Source organism: Theobroma cacao, chromosome 8 (assembly GCF_053813885.1).
Source record: "Theobroma cacao isolate CCN51 chromosome 8, ASM5381388v1, whole genome shotgun sequence".
Lineage (NCBI taxonomy): Eukaryota > Viridiplantae > Streptophyta > Magnoliopsida > Malvales > Malvaceae > Theobroma > Theobroma cacao.
The window spans coordinates 4,725,915-4,746,446 of record NC_142646.1 but is presented as its reverse complement, the minus strand read 5'-3'; the positions used below and the strand labels follow the sequence as shown (position 1 = coordinate 4,746,446).

General features: G+C 36.1%; 3 protein-coding genes across 10 annotated transcripts; 1 reads left to right on the top strand and 2 right to left on the bottom strand.

The window, feature by feature from the left end:
- Positions 1 to 814: 814 nt before the first annotated feature.
- LOC18592055 (putative cellulose synthase A catalytic subunit 5 [UDP-forming]) lies at positions 815 to 6,266 on the top strand. Of its 7 annotated transcripts, XM_088808933.1 has the most exons (15): positions 815 to 895; positions 1,027 to 1,222; positions 1,306 to 1,502; positions 1,658 to 1,760; positions 1,838 to 2,006; positions 2,361 to 2,627; positions 2,717 to 3,062; positions 3,148 to 3,285; positions 3,366 to 3,485; positions 3,607 to 3,819; positions 3,894 to 4,172; positions 4,478 to 4,496; positions 4,571 to 4,755; positions 4,856 to 5,206; positions 5,374 to 6,266. In XM_088808933.1, exons 1-15 carry the CDS (start codon positions 815 to 817, stop codon positions 5,959 to 5,961), a joined length of 3,252 nt encoding a protein of 1,083 aa, XP_088665059.1. In that variant the 3' UTR covers positions 5,962 to 6,266. The 7 variants fall into 7 exon arrangements, with proteins under 7 accessions (XP_088665059.1, XP_088665058.1, XP_088665056.1 ...); XM_088808932.1 differs by lacking the exon at positions 4,478 to 4,496 and having other exon boundaries at positions 4,567 to 4,755; XM_088808930.1 differs by lacking the exon at positions 4,478 to 4,496 and having other exon boundaries at positions 3,894 to 4,175; positions 4,567 to 4,755.
- A 2,974-nt stretch (positions 6,267 to 9,240) lies between these two features.
- Positions 9,241 to 13,130, bottom strand: LOC18592053 (UDP-rhamnose/UDP-galactose transporter 1-like). The gene is made up of 5 exons (XM_007018541.3): positions 12,568 to 13,130; positions 12,176 to 12,360; positions 11,449 to 11,649; positions 9,991 to 10,152; positions 9,241 to 9,890 (listed from the first exon to the last, which is right to left on the bottom strand). Exons 1-5 carry the CDS (start codon positions 12,701 to 12,703, stop codon positions 9,531 to 9,533), a joined length of 1,044 nt encoding a protein of 347 aa, XP_007018603.2. The 5' UTR covers positions 12,704 to 13,130; the 3' UTR covers positions 9,241 to 9,530.
- Positions 13,131 to 14,028: 898 nt separating this feature from the next.
- Positions 14,029 to 20,310, bottom strand: LOC18592052 (chaperone protein dnaJ 10-like). Of its 2 annotated transcripts, none has more exons than XM_007018539.3 (10): positions 20,082 to 20,310; positions 19,531 to 19,590; positions 18,733 to 18,815; positions 18,456 to 18,615; positions 16,880 to 17,009; positions 16,099 to 16,257; positions 15,699 to 15,877; positions 15,527 to 15,607; positions 15,243 to 15,413; positions 14,029 to 14,543 (listed from the first exon to the last, which is right to left on the bottom strand). In XM_007018539.3, exons 1-10 carry the CDS (start codon positions 20,166 to 20,168, stop codon positions 14,448 to 14,450), a joined length of 1,206 nt encoding a protein of 401 aa, XP_007018601.2. In that variant the 5' UTR covers positions 20,169 to 20,310; the 3' UTR covers positions 14,029 to 14,447. The 2 variants fall into 2 exon arrangements, with proteins under 2 accessions (XP_007018601.2, XP_017981686.1); XM_018126197.2 differs by having other exon boundaries at positions 14,539 to 14,676.
- Positions 20,311 to 20,532: the final 222 nt, after the last annotated feature.

Here is a 20,532-nt window from a genome sequence, read left to right as displayed (position 1 = left end):
TGCTGCATCAGCCAAAATTCATGTACCTATGCACATTGCTTTGTTTTCTTAAGAAAAAAGAAATTCATCTTTGTAATAACCGTTTTTCATTAGTTTATGCTTTATTTAGGTCCTACGGAATATGTATGAGGATATAGCCTTGTTAAAATCGCACATACGCTTGGTTTTTCCTTTGTTTCTTTCTTTTCAAAGAAAATACTACAATTGTATTCTCCAAAGATTTGGCTCCCAAGTTAAAATTGCTTCTGTTCATTCAATGCCGTCCTTTGCTTTGTGCCTTACATCTGACTTTTCCGTAACAACCGACGGATAGAGATTATGGAGAGGGAGGTTGCCAACTTGTGTTTACCAAATGTTATATTACGGAATTACACGTGTTCGGCGGAGATAAGGAAGGTTGGGGAAATATTTTTTATTATTTAATTAAAAATGGAAAATCATATTAGTCCTGCTTATCGATAACACTCCTACTGAGTCCTACTTATCTTTACACACACCCCTGCTTATCGTTTTGTTTGTTTTGTTATTAGCTCTAAGTGATAATTGTAGCAGAAGAAAGAAAGCGAGGGAGATGGTGGTACGATTTTAGCTGAAGAGGATGTGTGGCGGGGGCATAGGGGAAACAACAAGCAATGAACAAGACGGTTAATGAAGGAAAGAGGTAGAGGGTGCAAGGTCAAGAAAGTCTGCCAGCAGAGGGAATGGGGGAGAAAAGCAATACAGGGCAAACAATCTGATTTAGCAGTATTCAAGATCTCATTCGAGTGGGCAGATCCTCTATAAGTTTAAATAAGAGAGAGAAAGAGCGAAAGCAATGCAAGCGAGTGCTGGTTTAGTGGCAGGATCTCACAACCGGAACGAGCTCGTAGTTATCCTTTGTGATGAGGACTCTTCTGTAAGTAGCTTTTGTATGCTATATATATATGACACGCACTTGTTTTCCACGAACTATGAATTAGCCAAAAAAAAAAAAAAAAAGAATTACGTTGAAATGAATCATGAAAATGAGAGCGAGTGGTGTTGCAGCGAAAAGCGGCGGAACATTTAAGTGGCCAAACATGTCATATATGCGGGGATGATGTAGGACTGACCATTGAGGGAGAGCTGTTCGTTGCCTGCAATGAGTGTGCCTTCCCCATTTGCCGCGCTTGCTACGAATACGAGCGCAGGGAAGGAAGTCAAGTGTGCCCTCAGTGCAAGACCAGATTCAAACGTCTCAAGGGTAACTATAGTCTACTCTTCTTTTGTCTATTCTCTAGCTACTACTTTAGTGTGAATGTTCACTGCTCGGTAATCGCGGTTCAGGCTGTCCTAGAGTGGATGGGGATGAAGAAGAAGATGACATTGATGACCTGGAGAATGAGTTCAATTTGGAGGGAAGGAGCAACGGGCAGGATATGAACCATGGTTTTGCTGCCGATGCAATCACCTGTGTCTCTGATCTGCCTCGTGTTATTGTTCATCCGGATTACCAACTTCCCCTTCTCACTAATGGTCAAATGGTATTTACTTTTTACTAATTCTTTTATCTACTACATACTAGTTTATCTATGATAAATGATGTAAATGATGCTAGTAGTTCGTATGATCATTACTTGCTCGGCCACCTTGTTCTCACTCTTTTTCTTTTGTTCGCTTCAACTTTTGCCACTACCAGGTTGATGACACACCCCCTGACCAGCATGCTTTGGGCCCTTCCTTCATGGGTGGTGGTGGCAAGAGGATCCACCCCCTTCCTTTTCCAGATCCCTCTCTTCCCGGTATATACTAATTTTTGTTTAGATGCATCTCTTTGATGTAGTTGAACATCAACTTCCTTACTAATTCCCTTTTGCAGTGCAACCTAGAGCCATGGATCCTTCCAAGGATTTAGCTGCTTATGGCTATGGAAGTGTTGCTTGGAAGGAGAGGATTGAGATTTGGAAACAAAAGCAAGAAAAATTACATATGATGAAGTCTGATGATGGTAGCAAAGATGGCTATTTTGATGACCTTGATTTACCATTGTAAAGTTCCCCCCTAGGACTTTTTTATTTATATATATTTTTGGGTTTAATAGACTCACATATAATTTGAGCACAATTTTCTTTTCATATTAGTAAAATCAGGCAAGCATTGATGTAATGATACTTGCCACCATTCTTATTTTCTTCCCAAAATAATTCCTGAATTATGTAAAATTCAATTTAGTAGTCATTTGACTGGTACAATCCCCATTAAAGCTCTAAAACTTACCAAGTTCCTTGAAGAAATGATAAAAGACTAAAAGAGTGCTTTACTTCATATTTGATTACAAGTTATAATTTCTTTATTCTTTTCAAATTTCTTGGCTAAATTAATAGTTATTGCTTGTGGATCAGAATGGATGAAGCTAGACAACCATTGTCAAGAAAGTTGCGCATTCCATCAAGCCAAATCAACCCATACCGGATGATCATCCTAATTCGACTCGTAGTTCTTGGATTTTTCTTTCACTATCGAGTCATGCACCCTGTGAATGACGCCTATGCGTTATGGCTTGTATCTGTCATTTGTGAAATCTGGTTTGCTCTTTCATGGATTTTTGATCAATTCCCGAAGTGGTTTCCAATTGACAGGGAAACTTATCTGGATAGGTTATCCTTAAGGTAAGTAGTCTGCAAAGTGATCATACTCAAGCAAAAGTGCTTAAAGTCTAGATTTTGAGTATTTTCTGCCCTGTTTTTCTCCTTTTCAGGTATGAGAAGGAGGGGCAACCTTCTCAACTTTCTCATGTTGACGTATTCGTGAGTACAGTTGATCCGGTAAAAGAACCCCCACTGGTGACTGTAAACACTGTTCTATCCATTCTTGCAGTGGATTACCCTGTTGAAAAGGTCTCTTGTTATGTTTCTGATGATGCCGCTGCTATGATAACATTTGAGGCACTGTCTGAAGCATCCGAATTTGCAAGGAAGTGGGTCCCCTTTTGTAAGAAGTTTAACATTGAACCCCGGGCACCTGAGAGGTACTTTGCTCAAAAGATAGACTACCTCAACGACAAGGTGTTACCATCATTTGTGAGGGAAAGGAGAGCAATGAAGGTAACAAGGCTTCCATGGTCATTGAAAATTGTTCTGTTATTTATGGCGGATCACATGGTAACTCCAATGCCTGTTGTATATATAGAGAGAGTATGAAAAGTTCAAAGTCCGCATCAATGCTTTGGTTGCCAAGGCTCGAAAGGTTCCAGAAGAAGGGTGGACTATGCAGGATGGAACTCCATGGCCTGGGAATAATATCCGTGATCATCCTGGAATGATTCAGGTACGTTCAATGGATTGACATTTTATATGATTCTCATTAGAACCCTTTCATGTCCTGCTTATATTTGCAATCCTTCACAGGTTTTTCTTGGACAAAGACATGACATTGATGGAAATGATTTGCCACGCCTGGTGTATGTTTCTAGAGAAAAGAGACCGAGGTTTTCTCACCATAAAAATGCTGGAGCAATGAATGCTTTGGTAAACTTCTAAAAATGGCGAACATATTCTCTTGCAGCTGACAAGATGTGACATTTTATTTGGAAAAATATAATTAGACATTTTAATTTAATTAATAATCTTGTACTTGGTTGTCAAATAGGTTCGAGTCTCTGCTGTGCTCACAAATGCTCCATATGTATTAAATTTGGGTTGCAATCACTACATTAATAATAGTAAGGCTCTTAGAGAGGCAATGTGTTTCATGATGGATCCATTGCTAGGAAAGAGAGTGTGTTACGTCCAGTTCCCCCAGAGGTTTGATGGCATTGACAGTCATGACCGATATGGCAACACGAACACCGTATTCTTTGATGTAAGTATTTATTTATTGAATTTTTGTTTTGTCAATCTTTCTCCGAAATATAATGTATAATTGCCCCATCTCAGATTAATATGAAAGGTTTGGATGGCATTCAAGGTCCTATGTATGTTGGTACCGGATGTGTATTTAGAAGAATAGCACTTTACAGTTATGATGCTCCAAAACCGAAGAAGCCACCAACAAGGACATGCAACTGTTGGCCTAAGTGGTGCTGTGGATGCTTTTGCTCAGGAAGGAGAAAGAAGAAGCAACCTAATAAACAACGGAAGGCAAGAAATTCTAAGCAAAGAGATGAAGAAGCATCACCACTTGTGTGTACTGCTACTGATGGTATCGAAGAAGGTGTTGTATGCAATTTTTGTACATTTTGAACTCTTCTTCAAGACTATTCAAGTTTGACTAACAAATGAAATTGTGCAAAGCATTGAAATTGCTGAAGCTGTGCATCTGCTCGACCCAGACTCCACAGGATAATAGGGCTCAAGCTTTTCCTGTAGAGAAGTTTGAGCCCTTTACCTAATGCTATACTTTGAGGCTGTAAAAATACGTACCAGAACATACTTTTTATGTCAGCATATAAAGTCAAATCAATATTTTCTAGCACTCACTGATTTTGTAGGCATATTAATATTGTCTTTCCATTATCAAGATGAGATACTTAAAAAGCAGTACCCTTAATTTGTCCAGCAAGTTTGATAATCTTGTCATCTGACTTTGTAGAGCTTGAATACAGGGAAGGCAGGGAATAATTTTGCTATGTCTGAGCAGAAGTTAGAAAAGAAGTTTGGGCAGTCCCCTACTTTTATTGCCTCTACCTTACTAGAGGATGGTGGAACACTGAATGGTGCTATCCCTGCATCTCTGCTTAAAGAAGCCATCCATGTCATCAGTTGTGGCTATGAAGATAAAACAGAGTGGGGAAAAGAGGTAGCAACAATTTTTAGATTCTCATTGCTGAAATGTTTTTCTTAATTTAACATTTTCTCCTTGAAAGATATAATTCATACAAACATTTCTCGTGATCTAGGTTGGATGGATCTATGGCTCAGTTGCGGAGGACATATTAACAGGATTTAAAATGCACTGCCATGGGTGGCGATCCATATATTGTGTTCCTGCTAGGCCAGCATTTATGGGATCTGCTCTCATCAATGTTTCCGATCGTCTGAACCAGGTCCTCCGATGGGGCCTTGGATCTATTGAAATATTTTTGAGCAGGCATTGTCCTCTTTGGTATGGATACGGAGGTGGTCTAAAGTGGTTGGAGCGTCTTTCTTACGTAAATGCCACTGTATATCCATGGACCTCGATTCCTCTGGTGGCATATTGTACTCTTCCAGCTGTTTGCCTGCTGACAGGGAATTTCATCATTCCAGAGGTATAAAGCTTCTAACCATAAAATTAGCAAAGGAGAAGATAAATCATGGTGTTTGTGTGCAATGTTTATATATATATTTATATATTTTAAACTTGTTTACATCGTTGTTAAGGCATCCTTGTAATGATGTGAACTTAATCATCTTCAATGGTCTGTACATTTTGCAGCTCAGCAATGTTGCTAGCTTGTGGTTCGTGTCGCTTTTCATTTGTATTTTTGCAACAAGCATCTTGGAAATGAGATGGAGTGGAGTCGGTGTTGATGAATGGTGGAGGAATCAACAATTTTGGGTGATTGGAGGGGTTTCAGCGCATCTATTTGCTGTATTCCAAGGCCTTTTAAAGGTTATAGCTGGTGTTAATACGAACTTCAGTACTATGACTTCCAAGGCAGGGGACGATGGAGAGTTCTCCGAGCTGTATGAATTGAAGTGGACAACTTTGCTCATCCCCCCAACAACACTGCTAATAGTAAACCTGATAGGAGTGACTGCAGGTATCTCAAATGCAATAAATAATGGTTATGATTCATGGGGACCATTGCTTGGTAAGCTTTTTTTTGCCTTCTGGGTTCTTGCTCACCTCTATCCCTTCCTGAAGGGCTTGTTGGGTCGAGGGAATAGGACTCCCACGATTATTATTATCTGGTCAACTTTGCTAGCTTCGGCCTTCTCACTTTTGTGGGTTCATGTGAACCCATTCGTGGCCAAATCAAATGGCCCGCCTTTGGAGGAATGTGGCTTGGACTGTGATTAGCACTACATCTGCTTCCCTACAAGTCCAAATTTCCTAATTGAGGATAGAAAACTATCTTGATTGTAACGAGGTTTTGCAGCTGTAGATTGAAGGTCTGCTGGGCATGTTATCATCCCTTCCATATATCAGTCTTTAACATCGAAATTCAAATAAGACTGTTGAGCATAATGATTTACGGTAGCAGGAGCTCTCCTTGATTCTTTATTAGTTTTACTGACCTATGGAAGAGGAGGTTGTAGTGGATTATCATTATTCACTATGTAAAAGTGGGCTTTGTCAGGTACAGTCTACATGTAAACTACAAGTCAGCCAGTTAATAACATATATATATATATATATTGACACCCTTAATTTGAATGAAATAATTATTATAAATTTTCTTGTATTGAATGATTATTAATTTATTATAGATTTTATTGTATTTTAAATCATAATAACTATAGGTTTTATTATGATAATAATGAGTTTTTTATTCTGTAGATATAAATACTTTTTGCAGTTGTATTTGTAGTTTTTCGAAATATATCTCTCCAAATGTTTTGGCATTATCTCTTCAATTGGATTTTGTTTTATGGTTCCCGTTTTAATTGAAGACAAATGAAAGGCATCAATATTATTATGTTATAATTCATGAGTACAATACTTTCTTATGGTTTTAGATCTTAGATTCTTTAATTTGATTGTAATTTTTTTATATAATGATTATTATTTTATTTTAACTTTTCTTTTTCTTAAATTATATTTTAAAATGAGAATAAGGGCATACGATATAAACAAGTTTGAAACTTTTTTCTATAAATTATTTTTATCTAAAAATTATCTTTATATCAAAATATCAAACACTTAATAATTATATAAATTATCTAGTTATAATTATTAAACAAAACTATTATTCAGATAGATTACAATATCTAATTAGAGATAATGATTGACTTATTCACCCATGTTTAATTAATATATATAATTTTATAATACAAGATTTATTTTATTTAACATAATTTGTATAATTATCTTAATAGGGAATATATTATAATAAATAATAATAATTACAGCCTACTACTAATAATGATGCTCTATGCCGCTTAATACGCGGTTTCTAGTTGGCCTTGACTTTAATGTCAAGCCTGCTCTTTGTCATGGATTCATACATGTTGCTAAAGAATTTGATGTATGTTAGATTATTATTTTAAAATAGATGCATCCTGGAACATGGGTCTAGCCATTCCAGCCACTTAGCCAAGCCGCACCAGACAAAGCTGACATATGCCATAAAGTCACAAATAGTAGCTTTCCAGCCAACCACCTTTCCGGGGCTCCACCACCACGTCCACCGATATTCCTCACTCCAATTATTTTCTCTTTTCTTTTCCTTAGACTTGTGGTTGGTTGACATAACTTAACCATGCAAGTACTCATATATATATATATATATATATATATATATATATATATATATATATATATATATATTTATACATCTACATCAAGGACGTCTACAATGCAACAGGAGCAATACAACAAGCAAACCAGCAGAAAAGAGGAATTGAGAGCTAAGGGAACAAGCTAATTAGCAAGAAAAGAAAATGAGAGGCATACTTAAGAAGCTATTTTGCTGCGGAGCAAAGAGGCTCGCCACAGATCAGGCAGACGTCCCTGAGGGTCATGTACGGGTCTACGTGGGGAAAGACACCCAATGCAAATTCGAATTGGAGGCCAATTTCCTAAACCATCCACTCTTCGAGAGCCTGCTTCGTCTCTCTGAGCAAGAATTTGGTTATTCATACGATGGTGCCCTCAGGTTAGCCTGCGAGACCGATCTGTTCCTCTACCTCGTTCATCTACTCAAGACAAGTAATCCCTCTGCCCATTACATGGATCTCGCGGACCTCATTTCTAAGTTTTATGCTTCCGATGCTACTAATGCTCGCCGATAATACATAATCTTCTTCTTTAAGGATTTTGTTTTTTTTGGGTTTTATCTTTTCGAAAATGATTCTTTTCCCCAGACGAAGTCCTGATTGCCTTGTTGTATATATCGCTTTGGGGTCATTTTTTTCCCCGATGTTCGGCTGATAATGTGAAGGATCCACATCCACCTTGATAAGCAATGAGGCGGGTGCATATTGTAGGATCTGGGAAGATCAATAATGGTTCCAAGAGTTTTGAAAGATTAAAGTTATGTAATCACAATTACTAAAACTCATTTTCTGTTTCTTTTGATCTGTTTTAACATATATTCTATTTGTTTCTTTCGACATTTTTTCTTTCTGTCCTAAAGAGTGAATTTTATTCTTTTAACTTAAAAAGTGGGGAAAAATATTATATTCAAAAGATAAGGTCGTGGGATTAAATTGTTCTAGTTCATGAGAATAATGCCTGGAGGAGAAAGTTGGTGAACTGAGTTGGGTAATTATCAAGTGAGGAACATAATATATATATATATATATATATATATATATATATATATATATGATATTTATGATGAGACAAACGAAGCAACAGTTGTAATGTATTAGAACGCTATCAATCTCGAACTCAGCAAACGTGATTAGGGGGTTTTTCTTTTCTTTTTCTTTTTTCTGTTCCTTTGTGGCCAAAGAACATTTCTTTTTCTTTTTACCTTTATTTTTAATAAAAGGAAATGCCAAAGCCCAAAGGAATTTCTTCAATTCCTTTTATCTGGCCTATAATTAAAAAAAAAAACCTAGTTTAAAATATTGGGTGCATATGTAGAGAGAGAGAGAGAGAGAGAGAGAGAATGGATCTATTTACATTGATTTTAAATTAAATAAGTTTTATACTCTTTAATATCTTTTTATAGGAGTTATATTATGTTCAATATTTTACACATGTCAAATTTCATATGACTTAAAAATATGTAATTAATTATTTGATAATAATAAAATTTCAACGACCAAATATATATTGAAAAAAATAAAATTTTTAATCAATATAATAAGAATATCAAATTAACTTAAAATTGAAACTTTATGTGCTTGCTGGGTATAATTAGCTTGTTAAATCCGATGATCATTTTGTTAGAATATTAATTGTATATGAACCTCAAATTTAATATTAAGCATAGGACAGCTTGAATGTTTACTTTCTTCAACATTGCAGATCCCTATGAAGTATGAGGCTCGCTTAAGAATATTCAAGTTGAAAAAAAAAAAAAAAAACGTCACCCTCAATCACATTAGCTGCACTACACACATGGCAATGGTTTTATTTCAAGCAGTGGCAATTCTGATACTGGGCCATGAAAGAAAATCCAGAAACTTTGGGGAATTCAATATGGGTACATAAATATTTCAACCAGCGTATCATTGACAATACAATTGTCCTGTCACATTCTCTTATACTGCTTTCTTGACATTCACACAATAATTTAAAATGACTAAAATGAGGAAAAAAATTAAATGAAATGAAATGGACCAAGATTTCTAAAATGAATGTGTGAAATGTCAGGCAGATTGAAACCAAGTTTTGCTACCACATAAATAATGGGAAGATACAGACTAACTGAAAATGACAAAAATACCTATATTTCCTTTCCAAAATCAACATACCTATACTTTAGAGTCACCCAGTTCAACACTCTTCACAGGAATGTTTTCAAGTCCCTCTTTCAAAAGCCTAATTTCCTCTTCTGTTAGACTGTTCTTCATCGGGTGTAAGGGCTTGGTGTTTGACTGCTTTTCAACCTCCACAGCCCAACTATAAATTACCATGCCCACGACGGCAAGAATCATTCCCATTATGTTCTTGAAAGTGAGCGCAGAATCAAAGAGCAGCCACCCTAGAGTGAGAACGCATACTGTTTTCATATGCCCCAAAACCTGAAATGAGGTAGCTGAGAATCGTCCAATGCATAGGTACTGACTCACATTGCAGAATACTGCTAGAGAGCATGAAAGAAGTATAAATAACTGCATGGGTCCAAACCAAACACCAAGAATAGTCAGTAAAATATTTCGCACAAATTGCAGCAGGCTGGAGCTTTAGCAAAGAGGAAGTTAGGTTACTCACAATAGCACCAGAGGTCATCTTATAGTTTGTTATAAATTTGCCACTAAGATAGAAATCCACAAATGGACCAAGAATAAGGAGAGAGACGGCTTGAATCGGAGCTGTCTTACTCAGCAACTCAAAAGATCCAATTGAATACTTCTTCTGCAAGGAACCTATCGTCTATTCCAAAGGAAAACAGAAAGAAACCAGAAGTTAAAACTTATTTCACCAGGAAAAAATAAAAGGCTAAATGCTCATATCAAGACTTGAACTTTAACCAAATGTTGAATGTAGGATATGAACTTAGCTCAATTCTGTACTAATACTTTTGCAATTGAGCCAATTAAGGAAACTGGTTAACAGAATCTGTTAAATCTGTTTAGTCCTGATTATGTAGTTAAAAATATATCACATGGAAAATTACATGGGAGTCAAACTAGTCCACATCATTTTTTAATTCTCTGTCTTCTTTTCTTTTTCCAGAATATCCTCTCTCTTTCAGAGTCTCAGCCTCCCTCTGTCTACTCAATACCGCAGCCCTCCTACCGCTCCTATGCTGCTATCAATTGCAGCCTCCTTGGCCTCCTACAGGCCTGTCAACAGCCAACACATCCATCCTGCTCTTCCTCTTCCTCCTTCCGTTTCTTTTTCTCATAGATTACCCTCCATGCTATAAGCATTGTATAATAAGCACTCACAAATAGAGCATACGTTCTTACAATGATATGAGAAAACCATAAAAGGGAAAAGAGAAGGAAGAAAACCATATTATTGCTTTAACTTTAATTTGTTTATTGCCCTTGAATATACATTGGTTTGCACCTTGTTACAACCTAATTAGCCTCAGGCCCAATTCAACACCTAAATTCTATACAGAAGTCACCAGATGTCAGCACAGTGTAGATTAAATTCTACACCAAGACCTACAAAGTGATTTAAAATTGTAGAAGGTGAATTTTGATAAATATGAATATGTAAAACAGGGAGACAAGTTCATCCTGTGACATTTTAGCCATTTGTTGAATACACCTTTAGCATTCGCATTATTTTAGGCCCACCCTAGCAGCCAATAACAGCAGATATGACTAACCAATAATATAATAACAAGAAGCTTGGCCACAATGCTTCAATAAAATTTCTCATGGCCTAATCACATTTGTTTTGCAAGCAACCTAAAATCAAAAAATTCAAGTGGCATCTTCCTGTTTTCTCTGGGTAACTATACAGCTAAAGATCTAGTTCTTGGTACAGAGAATTCCTACTTCCAAGCAACCAGAAATAGAATCACATTATGAAGTCATGGTGAAACTGATTTATTCAAAAAACAGTATGCTGCTTTAAAACAACACCACAGCAGAGAAGGAGAATCAAACAACACATCCAAAACATATGAGATTGGCAACTACCTTCGTGGATTGTTAGCCAAACAATAGAAAAAAAAAAGAGGAAAAGAGTGTAACGACAAGAAATACTCACAATTTGTTGCAAAGATGTAGACAAAACTGCTACACATGCGCATATAAAACCTTTGGCATTAACTTTGACATCGGTCACAGTGCAAACACCCACACCTATAACCACAACCAAAACAGACATTTTAACTTCCCTTGAGTATTGCTTGCTGTGAAGAATCCATTCCATCATACAGACCACTGGAATCATGCTGAGTTTTGAAATCTGTAACACCAGAAAATTGAGATAATTAGCTGACAAGGAGGGAAAAAGAGACGGGGAACGGTGGGGTGTTTGGATTTCATACGCACACAAAAGGTAAAAGATAGGGGTGAAAATATTCAGATAAATGTTCCTTTCAAAAGGCTGAAGAGACTATATATCCTCCATGTATCTTTATACATCCTCTATGTACCCTTACAAATGTCTAGATGCGTTTTAATAAATCAATTAATTATCTTGCCTTTGTTTTAAGAAAAATTGCCATGACCAGGGCTTTACCATGCTTAGGCTAAGGAGACAAAAAGCTACTGAAGATTTTGGACGAGTTGAGAATTTTTAAATCAGCTAAGATTTTTGCAGAAGCAGTACTAGGATTCTAGGCAAAACAAGGGATTCATTTTTCTCGGATAATTCCCATAGCATGCTGTGAATCTCATAGTAGTGAATCTAAAGCTGTAAGAAAATATTAAGGCAGACAAAAAAAGAAATGAATTGAATCGATAGCAAAGCAAATGTAGATGAAAAATACCTGGTAGAAACCGACAGAGTTAAGCATGAGGCTCAAATTCATCCCAGTGATGGACATATTTGCAACGATAGAAAACCACAGAAGTTCCCATAGAGGAACATGCTTCGACGCCGACAAACCAGTTGCGTTTGAAACCAGACCAACCAGCGCCGTCACCGCAAAATGGAACCCCGTTAAGGTCGTCGCTGTAAACAACATTGGGCAACGTCAGTTTTGTCCCTTTTTTAGCTTCTTAGAAAAAGGGGAAGAAAAGGTTTTTAAAGTTGATAGGTCTTAGATCTCGACTGCATAACGTAACAGTAAGCATCGGCACAAAAGCTAACTTATCCACCCACAACAGATCAAAACAGATCCAAATTTAAAATTAGAAGATCCAGAGATGAGAGACATACCAAAGCCGAAAGCATAACCGGAGGAGGACATGAGTTGCTTGTTAGCCATTATAATTCCAACGGAGCTGATGACGTTCATGGCCCAGGCTCCCACATCTGACACAGCCGACGATTTCTTCTCGGGTTGCGACTCCATATCCTTGTATGTTCGTCCTGTTTTACGTTAGCACAACTTCTTCGTTGATAACTATCAAGGGAACTGGCAGGGAAGGGACCAGATCTCAGGCGGAACAATAAAATAATAGCTGGAAGAAAGCAATACAAGGCGGCTTCGGTTGGAAGGGGCACAGGATGTACAACGCGGCCTCGCTTTGAATTTGAATTGATTGCGGACTTCACATTCCCTTTACGACGTATAGCAGTACGCCGGATCTCAAGCGATCAATCAATCAATTAGTCAATTAATAAATCTTCTTTAAATAACAAGCAACGAGAGCAAAAGATCTGAGGAAAAGAGAGAGAAATTGGCGGAGGATGGGCCGGCGAGATGCAAAGAAAGAAAGCAAAGGCGTTCTCGCTCTCTTCAGGGAAAAAAAAAAAAGCTCTATCCCCAATGCCACCTCGCAATTTCCATTCCAAGTCCAATTCCCTTCTCACCCAGTCAAATCTTTTACCCTCTAAGTTCTCCTTGTGGATTTTGCCTTTAGTCAAAACTCCCTTCAGTAGCGACTTTCCTCCTCTTTTCTGCTTTTATGCTCTTCCTAATATTCGGTGTTACCAACCAAGTATCTTTCCTTATTATTACTGTCCCCCCTAAGTCCCTACGGCACCTTTTTACCGGGACCAGCAACGGCTGTTTTTGTACTATAGAAGAACTTTTGTGATTTCTTGGTATAATAACGCTAAGTTTTTTCCCAATAATCGTTAACGCTTTCTGTGTTTACTCCTAACTAAAGGCGTTGTGATTATCTGTTGACAGTCTTACCCAAAAAATCTCATAGAATTACGCTTATTCTACCACAGTAGAATTAGACTCTTATTCTACCACAAATATTATCTGAATCCCGCTGCTGTGTTTCAAAATTCAAATTAGCAATTATTAGTTATCGGAAGAATTTTTATCCTCGAGAGAACACGAAAAGAAATCTTTACTAGTATTCAAGGATTTTCTCAAAAATCGACAGAAGGGTATGCTTAACTACGGCAAAGTAGAGTCGTAGGCACAGGATCCCCTCACCTGTCTTGGAAACTCGAGCGGCTTTTTCTTTATCCATAGCTCGGCAGATTGCCCGCTAATGCCTATATTATAATTGAGTTGGGACACTCCCTACTCACTAGGTGAGTGTTTTGATAAAATATATAGAAATTATGTTTTGAAAAAGAGTGCTTGCATCAAAAGTGGACAAATTGTTTTGGGAAGAAATTCTACGCTATTACTAATATTTATCATTTAATCTTGGCGTCAGCTACAGCATACCATATAATTATTTGCACTACCTTGCATGTATCACAAAGTTTGAGTTTCCAAAATCCCCTCTTTTTCCAAATAAATAGACTTCACAAGAAGGTATACATAATCACTAATTTACATTGGAAAACCAAAACACAACAAATGCAATGCAAAATCAACCCCAAAGAAACAAACATTCAAGTAACTAGGCAGCCAAACGCAGCCAACCTGTTACAATAGAAATAATTATAATTCTACAACCATGTTATCTATATGCATAAAGATCTAATCTGTCATAACACCTGCCCACTCCGGTGGGATGTGCTCTTCATCACTCAAACAGAGGCACGCATTGGCTCTTCATCACTCAAATATAGGCATGCATTGAACCAATGATATGACACTGGAATCCCTCCGCCAGCTGCACCCACAATAGCTATATAATACAAGCATACACCTATAGGGATCAGGCCACTGAATGTCTGCTAGTTCATGGATTTCTCTGTGCACCAGGTGGTGCTGTTGGCCTTGGGAAGTTATACGTGAACTGAGCATCCGCAAAGTTAGGAGCCTCCACATAGGGGCTCTAGAATGTTCAATTGTTTAAAATAGTCAGAGAAAATGAAGATACCAAATAAGAATAGTAACAACATGGGTCAGAAAAGAAAAGTAAGATGTGTGTCTGATTCTCTACTATTCATCTTCACCACTTCCCACCCCTGCCAAATTAAAAAAGGGGCATATTCAGGCTATTTCTAAAAATAAAAAATTTATTGCCACCGCATCTGGAGGTATATATCCAATGTTTGACTGTTTTGAACATAAGAACCCCTACTCTACATTTTATGTATTTCTTTAAGTTTTAGCATCTTCTTCTATCTAAAGGATTTCCGATGTTATGCATTACTTGGCACTGCTAGTTAAAGCTTCTTGGATCAGAAATTTGAGTTTAATATTCAAAGGTTTTGGGATAATAAATCTAAATCATAGATTCTTTCTCCTCTCTCAATCTCCCTGAAAAAAATTCAATTCAAATCTTAAACGTCAGATTAAAGGTCTTCATATGTACTTCCAGAAGAACAATCCCAGATCCCTTAAATGCAACCAAAATTAACCAAACTATAGAAAGAACATTTCTTTGATTGTCTGCCTAAATCCCAGGTAGGTAACAATAAATCTTCAACGGTTATAATGCCATTTAATGAATCCAGAAAAGGACCAATAGCTGTTACATTACATAAATAAAAGAAATAAAAAAGGATATCAGTCAGAAAAATAACCATACCTGTGCTGCAAATGTAGAGCAAGATGAGTCTTCCTGGTTTAAGGACTTCGGGGATGCATTAGGAGAACTGCCGTCATAGCTTGGTTCACTTCCATTCAATGTATATACTGTGCTATGTACTGTATCGGTTAGCACAGATTCACTCTCACTTCCATTGGCTGACTTAGCCCTCTATAATCATACCATAGTATTTTAAAGAAAGTTCAAATGAATTAAAGAAATGATCAGATGATAAAACATCAAGATGAAAAAGAGAAAAAAAAGGAAAGGTGAAAAACACACACCTGGAAGATTTTACCAAGAGTTTTCAACCCTTTTGCTCGTGCTCGAAGCTCTTCCTTCTTGGAATTGTTATCTTGAAGAACCTAAAACAAACATTTGATAGATTACAGTAAACATACAACTAATATCAACCAGTGTTATCTAACAGCATAAAAAAAGGACTAGTGAAACAACCATTTGACAAACACGGGAAAGAGTAGCTTCGATGTCGGCAACGTTAAGCTTCCATAATGAATCGATCATCAGCTTCTTGTGAGATTGCATATACTCTTCAAGCTCCTCCTCAGTGTAGTTTCCTTCTGCACTAAGCTGCTTCTTCATATCTTCTTGCAGCTGAAGCAAAGCAAGTGCGCCTACAACCAGAAGGGTAAAATGATAAAACACAAAAGTTATCCTTAGTAAGAAATCTTAATTGCAAGAAATATTAAAAGCATAATGAATTATCCTCGGTAAGATTTGAATAAAAGGCACAAAGTTTTGAAAGAAAGGCCTACCCTTAATTTGATAACATTAGAAGGCCAAACGAGTTACCAACAAAACATAATTATTGTCTGCTAACCATTGATCTACTAACCTGTTACTGCTGTTACTTGGGATTTAATAAAATGGCCTTTGTTTCGAAACCACTCAGCAATGAATGGTACACCCAAGTATATTGCTTTCTTTCCAAGTTCTTTTGCTGCTTGTCTTACATATATGTAACCAATTGTATTCAACATATCAACACCATAAGCTGTGAAAATATACCACAGAATCTATCACAACCAAAAATCAATTATATAAAATAGAAATCCAACAAAAACACAATAGATAATGAGGAAACAAGACATGCAAAATAGGTAATACCTATACTAAATCAAGATTTGTTGGTATACTTTTACATTCATTTTCGACTCCCAATTTAGAGCTTTTATCCAAGTACGAGTTAATATTAAATTGCACCTCTTTTTTATATATAATATCTTTTCAAATTAGAAATCCATCTGAAATTATCCAAAATAGATTAAATCACCAAATTTTATAGTTACTCTTTGTGGTGAAAAAAAGAAAACCTTTGAATACCAAATGTGAGATTTAACTGATATCAATAAGCAAAACAGCCATTCAAAGAAAAAAGTTCAACTCATCGCAAATCTTAAACACTTCCAAGCATTAAGAAGGGTGCATTTTTAAGACACATTGCTGTTTTATTTTATTTTCAATTTGGTATTCATAACTGCCCACTTTGCTAATTTAGGCAATATTTTAGAAGGTCAGATCATATGAGTGCTGGAAAATTTTAAAAAAAGTTTACTAGAAGTATGTCCAAAAAGAAGAAAAATTTTTACTTTTCTCTGACCCTCACACAATATTACCTGCATTAGAGAGCCTGGAAACTTCAGCTTTCGCATGATTAACAAACTCCTCTTTGTTTCCTTGCACATATTGATTTAGTCGATCTATCAATATTTCAGCAAGCTTTTCCTCTCTTTCCTTTTGAACAATCTGTAGCCAGAAACGTTTTACATAAAAAAAAAAAAATTATCATATTTTTGGTAAGTTCACAGCATGCAAACAACAAGAAATACTGATAAATTCTATAAAAAGATTTTTTTTTCTTTTTATTTTGCATTGATGGAAAAATGTTCAGAATGTCTTTTATAAGAAAAGAGTGATGAGGACAAAGGGTTATCAATAGATGAAACAGAGTCAAGTTTCATGAAGTAACATTTACATAGAAAAAGAAAGATAATCATCAAACCAACAATCCATCATAAAACTGAGAATTAAATCATTTCTTATACTGCCAATACATGCATTACCTTATATATGTCGACATTAAATAGAATATTACAGATGATATCAACTTTAACCCTCACCTGTTTTTATTTTTCTTTTCTTTGAGAAAACCAAGTAAGATGGTAAAGAACAAAAAGATGGAAGCTAGTGTATGATCACAGTGACTTCTCGTAAATTCAGTAGCATTTGACTTGCAATCGAAACAAGAAAACTGATTTTATTATGAAAATATCAATTCCATATTCCAAGAATTCTTCAACAAAAAATATGGGCTCAAGCCTTAATCAGGCTTGAGCTAGGTTTTCTTGACCATTGACAATTAGACTATTGAACTTAGTCGGAGGGCCTGTGTAAAAATCACCTGCAAATAGATGTATAGAAGGGTCATATGTACACAGCCTTATGATTGAACCTAGTTGATTATGAAAAATATCTTTTTCATTTGAAAAATTGATAAAGAAGAAGGAAAAGTGGAACAACATGTGATCCCTTGAAGGCATGTTTGTGTTATCATAAAATGAATTTGGCAACACCCCCAGGCCCATATGTAACAAAACATATTAGAAGGGTGTAAGTGTCGCCCTGAAAACATCAGGGTGGTCATTGATAATTCATAAAGTCAAAGCTGGTTCACCCCTATCTACAATATTGCAGTATCTGTGTCCTACAATCAATGATTTCTTAAATTAGCAGTGTTGCCATACATGGTACACACCTTTGTGACCCCTAAACACCAGTCATCCAGCTACCTCCACCTAAGTAAATATTCTGTTATTAGTTTGATATTTCCAGAAACTCTGTATGTTATTACTAGCCACGTATTTGTCCTCAATATTCACAACCAATTAAATTTTTCTCGTCCATTAGATCTGAACCCTTTTCCCTATAATACAATGCCTGGTTGCCCAAGATTTCCATGCCTAATCCAGGTCAAACTTACTATGCGGTTGTTTCTAAAAACTGATTTACAGCAGAGAAATCAACCACAAACCTCAGTTCAAACAATAAGAGAATTACAAGAAAGGCAAAAAACTCACTGTTTATTAAATTACGACTTTCTTTGCCCTATTTCTTTCATCAATTACTCACCCTATCACAATTGAAATTCTAGTAAAAGTCTCTATCATCTACAACATAAATAAGAATTTTTACCCTCATTTTCTCCTGCAACTTTTTAGCATCAAACTGCTCCCCTTCTGTGAAAATGTCTAGTGAGGCCATTGATGCCATAGCAAGCTGTCCTATATATTCTTCAAAAAGCTCACTACCAAAAAGCATTGCAAATACTGCTGCGGGATCAATAATTGCTTCACTGCAAGCAAACAAAACCATCAAATAAATTGCATGAAAAGAATATTACATTTCTTTCAATTTTTTTAGACAGCCTATGAACCTTGAGATTCATGTATTTATAGAACAAGAAACTAACGTTGAGATTCCTGATTTTCCATAAGCATCATACGCTTGTCGTTGTGCCGGATCACTTAAAACTTGGTAAGCCTCTCCCAACACCTGAGTAACACTTGGAAAATGAGAATTGTCAAGAATATTGAACACAGTGAAGGCAAATACTAAAACAATTAGCACCTAACACATATAGTATTAAAAAAGCTGCCCATATAACTATACATTTTATATTTAAAAAAAAAAACTATACATTTAAACATTTTCTTCTTTTCCTTTTGGATCTTACTGTGTATCTGCCCATATGGTCTAAACAAAAACACCCCAAGATTCAGATAACGGACCACGATCCTCTACCCAAACAATTTTCAAGTGTTTTAATAACAATAGCACACAAAAATTACAAAGCAACAACTTATGAAGGAGGCACTTGACACATAAGGGTAAGAAATGGCAAAGAGATTAATAGTATTCATGTTACATCCCATGGCATTCCTCGTGGCAGTTTTCATTTTGCAATCAGAGTTCTGCACTGAGAGACATTGTAGAAAGCAAGGGATATAAACTTTACCAATGTTAAACTACAAAGAAACTGATCTAATACGCCAATCTGCATCTGGCAATGCTAAAGTTAGGTCAGTTTATGGTGCTAAAACATTATTGCATGTAAGATACAGATTATAATAATTGGAATTACTTATAACATACCAGAAACCTCAAGCACTTAATTTAACTATCATTTTTTTGGTGCTGTAAAATGTAAGAAACCTCAAGCACTTAATTTAACTATCATTTTTTCGGTGCTGTAAAATGTAATACTTGCCTGAAAATTTTGTGCTGCGAGAGGATCATTTGGGTTTTTATCTGGGTGAACCTGCCGTGCCTGCAGACAACAAACAAAGTGAAGGTTTTATTAGAAAAAAGTTGAATACTTAAGAATCCGAAGAAAACTACAGGAGAGCTGCAACTGATAGTTGGAGGACGAGGAAGAATTAGGACATACATATGTTTTCTGTATAAGAAAAAACAATCGAAAATAAAAGGGGAAAAATTATTAGGACTGAATAAATCTAATAAAAACACAATAATTTGAATTGTTTCGGCTTTGCATAAGTAAAAGTAGCCTCTGAATCTACTATCAAATGTTTTCTGTTTAAGAAAAAACAATCGATAATAAAAAAGGGGAAAATTATTAGGACAGAATAAATCTAATAAAAACACAATAATTTGAATTGTTTCAACTTTGCAAAAGTAGCCTCTGATTCTACAGTCAAATATAATTTTTATACGGATCTACCAACATTAATCGTCTGCCCTCAACCTTGATGGATGATGTAAAATCAGAGTATAATAATGGAAAAGAGAGATAATCACCTTGATGTAATACGCTTTCTTGATTTCGGCCTCTGTAGCAGAAGGGCTGACCCCTAAAACATCGTAATATTCCGTCTCCTTCGCCATTCCCGATCGATGACTTGCAGTATTTTCTTATTTTCTTTATTTATAATTACAATAAAAATGCGAAATTCCTCCAAGCTTTTTATCGAGCAAGTAGACTACCCGAAAAAAAAAAAAAAAAAGATAGAAATCAAGGTAAAATGTGCATAGGTTGGAAAGAACATGTATGATGATAAAAATTCTTTAAAGCTGATATTCCAATGAAACTCGCGTATTCGGCATAACCCCACGCGCAGACCTCTGATTCCTTAGCGTTGACTATCGCTTGCCTGCCGCGTAGTAATAAGAAAAAATGCACCCATGCTTTCCTAGTTTTGTAAATCACACTTACTAATTTTCTGGTTTAAATACAAATTAAGCTTTTATA

What these genes read in the sequence shown, in the direction of transcription:
- LOC18592055 (XM_088808928.1), top strand. Translation starts at nt 815, where the DNA reads ATGCAAGCGAGTGCTGGTTTAGTGGCAGGATCTCACAACCGGAACGAG. An exon ending in CTCACTAATGGTCAAATGGT is followed by an intron (nt 1,505 to 1,605) that starts ATTTACTTTTTA and finishes ACTTGCTCGGCC; the next exon opens with ACCTTGTTCTCACTCTTTTT. An exon ending in CTGGATAGGTTATCCTTAAG is followed by an intron (nt 2,628 to 2,716) that starts GTAAGTAGTCTG and finishes TCTCCTTTTCAG; the next exon opens with GTATGAGAAGGAGGGGCAAC.
- LOC18592052 (XM_007018539.3), bottom strand. Translation starts at nt 20,168, where the DNA reads ATGGCGAAGGAGACGGAATATTACGATGTTTTAGGGGTCAGCCCTTCT. An exon ending in CTCTTGGTAAAATCTTCCAG is followed by an intron (nt 15,414 to 15,526) that starts GTGTGTGTTTTT and finishes GTATGATTATAG; the next exon opens with AGGGCTAAGTCAGCCAATGG. An exon ending in GCTCTACATTTGCAGCACAG is followed by an intron (nt 14,544 to 15,242) that starts GTATGGTTATTT and finishes TGAACATTCTAG; the next exon opens with AGCCCCTATGTGGAGGCTCC.
- LOC18592053 (XM_007018541.3), bottom strand. Translation starts at nt 12,703, where the DNA reads ATGGAGTCGCAACCCGAGAAGAAATCGTCGGCTGTGTCAGATGTGGGA. An exon ending in ACTCTGTCGGTTTCTACCAG is followed by an intron (nt 11,650 to 12,175) that starts GTATTTTTCATC and finishes CTGGTGTTACAG; the next exon opens with ATTTCAAAACTCAGCATGAT. An exon ending in CTACATCTTTGCAACAAATT is followed by an intron (nt 10,153 to 11,448) that starts GTGAGTATTTCT and finishes CCTTTGGAATAG; the next exon opens with ACGATAGGTTCCTTGCAGAA.